We start from the raw sequence: 5,173 nt of genomic DNA on the forward strand, positions 1-5,173 counted from the left end.
ATTTTCAAATGTTTATTTCATGACCAACATAGCAGGAAGAATGTCAGCATGCAGGCAGCCAAGATGCTGGAGAAGGAGCTGAGAGTTCTGCATTTTCATGAAAAGGCATCCAGGAAGAGACTGTCATCCAGCAAAATAGTAGGAGACTCTATTTTGCACTGACTGGAGCTCCAAAGACCCTGACTCTAGGAATTCACTTATTTCAAAACAGTAATATCTACCTAGGCCAAACATACTAATATTATCACTTCTTAGGGCCAAATATATTCAAATCACCACAGTTTATTTCTACTATGAATTCTGTCATGCATTTAAATATGATTAGGACATGCAGATGCTTTGCCACATTGATTACTTTCAGAAGGTTTCTCTCTAGTATGTGTTGATTTTTGTATTCAGAGAATACTGTGGCATGTAAAGAATTTTCCAACTTGAGTACATTCACAAGATTTCTGTCCAATTTGTGGTCTTTTATGTCTTTGGAGACTATAGTGATAGGCACAGGCATCCCCACGTTTGTTACATTTGTAAGGTATCTCCAAAAAGTGTGTTATTTGAAGAATTTGGAGAGCACATTATCATGCAAAGACTGTACCTCATTCATGGCATTCATGCATTTTCTCTACAGTATGTGTTCTTTTATGTATTCGGTGATGCCTGTGACATGCAAGGGCTTAGCACCTTGATGACACTGAGTCACTCTCTTGAATGTGTTCTACTATGTAGTCGCAGAAAAAAGTGAATTGTCAGTTTTTTTCACAGTGAATACATTAATGAGGCTTCTCTCCACTGTGATTTCTTTATGTGTGTGTAAAGATCTATGACATGCAAAGGCTTTACCACATTGTTAATATTCAAGTAGGTTTCTCTCTGGTATGTGATCTCTCCTGTCATTGCAGATGACTGTGACTTGCAAATGCATTACAACACTGATTACACTCATGAGGTTTCTCTCCTGTTCCTGTTCTTTTATAATAATAAAGATGTTAAAGTTGTGAAAAGTGTTTACCATGTTGATCACATTCATGAGGTTTCTTCCAAGAAAGAATCTTATATATTTTTGAAACGAGTGGGACATGAAAAGGCTTTTGCACAATGATTACATTCATAGTTTTGTCCAACATGGGTTCTTTCATGTTTTGGGGGAAAATCCTTATGAAAAGGCTTTTACCACAATGATTACATTCACAGGTTTCTTTCCAATTTGGTTTCTTTTATGGTTTTGAAGACAAAAACTTTGTGAAAAGGCTTTAACTATATTAATTACATTAATAAAGCTTCTCTCCAGTATGTGATCATTTATGTCTTTGGAACCTTTTCACTTATAAATGGCTTTGTCCACATTGATTACATAACTAAGGTTTCTCTGGTATGGGTTCTTTTATGATATTGAAGATGACCTTGCTGTATAAAGCCTTTTCCACATTGATTACATTGATAAAGTTTCTCTCCAGTATGTGTTCTTTTATGGGTTTGGAGACTACTGTGACATGAAAAGGCTTTACCACATTAATTACATTCATAGGCTTTCTCTCCAGTATGGGATATTTTATGATATTGGAGCCTACTGTGATCTGAAAAGGCTTTACCACATTGATTACATTCATAAGGTTTCTCTCCAGTATGTGTTCTTTTATGTCTTTGGAGATTACTGTAACATGAAAATGCTTTACCACATTGATTACATTCATAAGGTTTCTCTCCAGTGTGTGTTCTTTTATGATACCGGAGACTACTGTGACATGAAAAGGCTTTGCCACATTGATTACATTCATAGGGTTTCTCTCCAGTATGTGTTAACTTATGACATAGGAGTTTACCATTACAAGAAAAGGCTTTACCACATTGATTACATTCATAAGGCTTCTCTCCAGTATGTGTTCTTTTATGATATTGGAGATGACTGTGACATGAAAAGGCTTTACCACATTGATTACATTCATAAGGTTTCTCTCTAGTATGTGTTCTTTTATGTCTTTGGAGATTACTGTGACGTGAAAAGGCTTTACCACATTGATTACATTCATAAGGTTTCTCTCCAGTATGTATTCTTTGATGAGACCGGAGACTACTGTGACATGAAAAAGCTTTGCCACATTGATTACATTCATAGGGTTTCTCTCCAGTATGTGTTAACTTATGACATTGGAGACTACCATTACAAGAAAAGGCTTTACCACATTGATTACATTCATAAGGCTTCTCTCCAGTATGTGTTCTTTTATGAGATCGGAGACTACTGTGACATGAAAAGGCTTTACCACATTGATTACATTCATAAGGTTTCTCTCCAGTATGTGTTCTTTCATGGATTTGGAGATGACTTTGTTGTGAAAAGGCTTTACCACATTGATTACATTCATAAGGTTTCTCTCCAGTATGTGTTCTTTTATGTGTTTGGAGATGACCGTGACGTGAAAAGGCTTTACCACATTGATTACATTCATAAGGTTTCTCTCCAGTGTGTGTTCTTTTATGATATTGGAGATAACCGTGTCTTGCAAAGGCCTTACCACATTGGTTACATTCATAAGGCTTCTCTACAATATGACTTCTTTCATACCTGTAACAATAATGGATACATGTGAATGAATTTACCACATTCATTAGCCTGATCATTTTACCAACATAAATAAACTTTATAGTAATAATAAAGCACACTCAGATCTTAACCTTTTATCATGCCAGGTGTTGGTGGTGCACATCTGGTCCACAGAGTGAGTTCCAGGACAGCCAGGGCTACACAGAGAAACTGTGTCTCGAAAAACAAAAAAAAAAAGGTTTTATTACTTTGATGTCCACGGTTGTACTTGCTCACTGTGGGTTGCTTTACCTCTTTGAAAATACCTGTGATTGTAAAATCATCTATTACATTTATAGCCTCATTTTTCTATTTGAGATTTCTTTTTTGTTTGTTTCTTTTTGTTTCTTTGGTTTTGTTTATTTTTGAGACAGGGTTTCTCTGTGTAGCCATGGCTATCCTTGAACTCACTCTGTAGTCCCAGCTGGCCTTGGACTCAGAAATCTGCCTGCCTCTGCATGCCAAGTGCTGGGATTAAAGGCATGTGCCACCACTGGTCAGCCTATATGAGATTTCTATATGATGTTTTTAACATGTCATAAGAAATATGGGACAACTCAGAGCATTAAAACTCTGATTGCATTCTTAGTTTTTCCTGTAGTGTGCATCACAGCACAGCAGTACTGTGAACCAGTATGAACAGAAGAATTTCCAAACTTCTATAACACATAGAGATTTTCTGTAGATGTTCCAAGTAAAGTTAGAAAACTAATTAATTACAAATATCTATCATATTCAGAAAGTCTACCAAAGGCAGAAAACTACATATCTTCTCATTGTTCTGAAGTAGATAGAGGTACATTGTTCCTTTTAGTATATCTATGCTCAGATGGTTTCATCAATTCTGACAATTGATACACCCATTAAAAAAGAAGAACAAATGAAAGGTTTCCACATTGAATTAACACACATTGACTTTTTTTCATTGCAGACATGATTAATGTTTCTCCTCAACAACATTCTTGACTCTCATAAACTGACCTTGCCATAAACTTAAAAATTTCACTACAAGAATATGAGCATCACCAACTTTATCATGGAGTATTTGCTTATTAGAAGCTTATGGGTACATGTTTATCACTGTTCAATGTGCAAAATCTAAATATTATGAGACTATACAAAAAAAAAGACTAGACAATACTAAATAGTTGCACAACATAGCTCTAATGGAGATACAAATCAATTAAAGGAATCACTTAAGGCATTGTTTCCTTCTCTTCTTTCTTACAGAAATGCCTTGCAAACACCAATCAGATAACTGACATTGAGGTACACAGTTTTGGGAGAATATTATAACCATAGCTACAATAAAAGAACTGATATTTTACAAACTTGCTTTCCTTTAGAGCTTCCAGATCATATTAAAATTTCCTCACAGGCATATTTGTATCAGCTTAAACATTAAAATTACCTTTTATGACTTCTAGAAGTTTGGTGTTGTTCTTCAGTATGATGGTCTTCCAAATTATAGCCTGAAACCAAAGTACCAGAAAATGAATGATATGGTGTTGGAATTAGGCAAAATTCAAATTACTCTGAATTTTCACAGCAATTAACCTGATTTATTCAACTCAGTGTTACTTTTTCTCCATTGAAATGAGAGATGATCATCAGTAACCCAGGAACATTTTTCTTTTATATTGAAATGCAAAAATAAAAAAAGAGTCACAGACTTGCCTATAGTAGTAAGGTTCCAGTAGGTCTCAAGCATCACATCTTTGTAGAGATTCTTCTGGGAAGTATCCAGCAAATTCCACTCTTCTGCAGTGAAGTTTACGTGTACATCGTCAAAACTCACTGCTTCCTAAAGTATACCATACATGTAAACAACACAAAGCCTGATACTGACATCAATACAAAGTAAATGTATGCTTCCTAGAAAATATAATCATATAATTTAGGTGATTCTTCCACTTATTTGCTGACACACAAATTATCATTTAATCACCATGTCAGTTTAGAAGAAACTTGAAATATAAGGTTCATCTGTGTTACTCCTGAACCCTTTGAATAGGATATAGCCTTGGGACACAAATGGCAATTGAGAGGGATATGCAGGGGAAACAGATCAACTGTACTGAGCACACATCTGAAAATCTGTATGAACAATTACTAACTAAAAAAAGTGATGGGCAAAGGTGCATATATTTGCTCATGTCTTTAATCATAGAGGTACAGGCAGGTGTTATGTCATTGAGCTGATGCCAGCACAGAATACAAAATGAGTTTCAGGACAGCAAATCTTACATGTTAAGAACCTCACTCTGCTACAAAAATAAAACAGGAAAAAATGATAGAATGAACTCACAGTTCTTTACTAAAATTCCTACAAAGAATTATATTCACTGTAGTTCTGTATTCATCTTGCAAAAACATGCAGTGAACCAGTTCAAACAGCAACATTATTTAAATTTTACTAGAAGGGAACTTATGTTTAAGCAGTTAAAAAGTAGACAGATGAAAATATTAGTAATGCATATGTTGATCAGAAATAAGGAACATAGTTCAGGAGATATAGCTTAGGAGTTGAAAGGTCTTTCTGGTCTTCCACATAATGGTGGTCAATTTCTAGCATACACATGTGGACCAACA

At 35.1% G+C, this 5,173-nt stretch overlaps 1 protein-coding gene across 1 annotated transcript; it reads right to left on the reverse strand.

Moving 5' to 3' along the window:
• Positions 1-1,347: 1,347 nt before the first annotated feature.
• LOC143437244 (uncharacterized) lies at positions 1,348-4,292 on the reverse strand. Its single transcript, XM_076922081.1, is given in 3 exon segments — positions 1,348-2,563; positions 3,993-4,053; positions 4,259-4,292. Coding segments are annotated over 3 exon segments (1,311 nt in total).
• Between the last annotated feature and the right edge of the window lie 881 nt (positions 4,293-5,173).

This window comes from Arvicanthis niloticus, chromosome Y, assembly GCF_011762505.2.
Source record: "Arvicanthis niloticus isolate mArvNil1 chromosome Y, mArvNil1.pat.X, whole genome shotgun sequence".
Taxonomy (NCBI): domain Eukaryota; kingdom Metazoa; phylum Chordata; class Mammalia; order Rodentia; family Muridae; genus Arvicanthis; species Arvicanthis niloticus.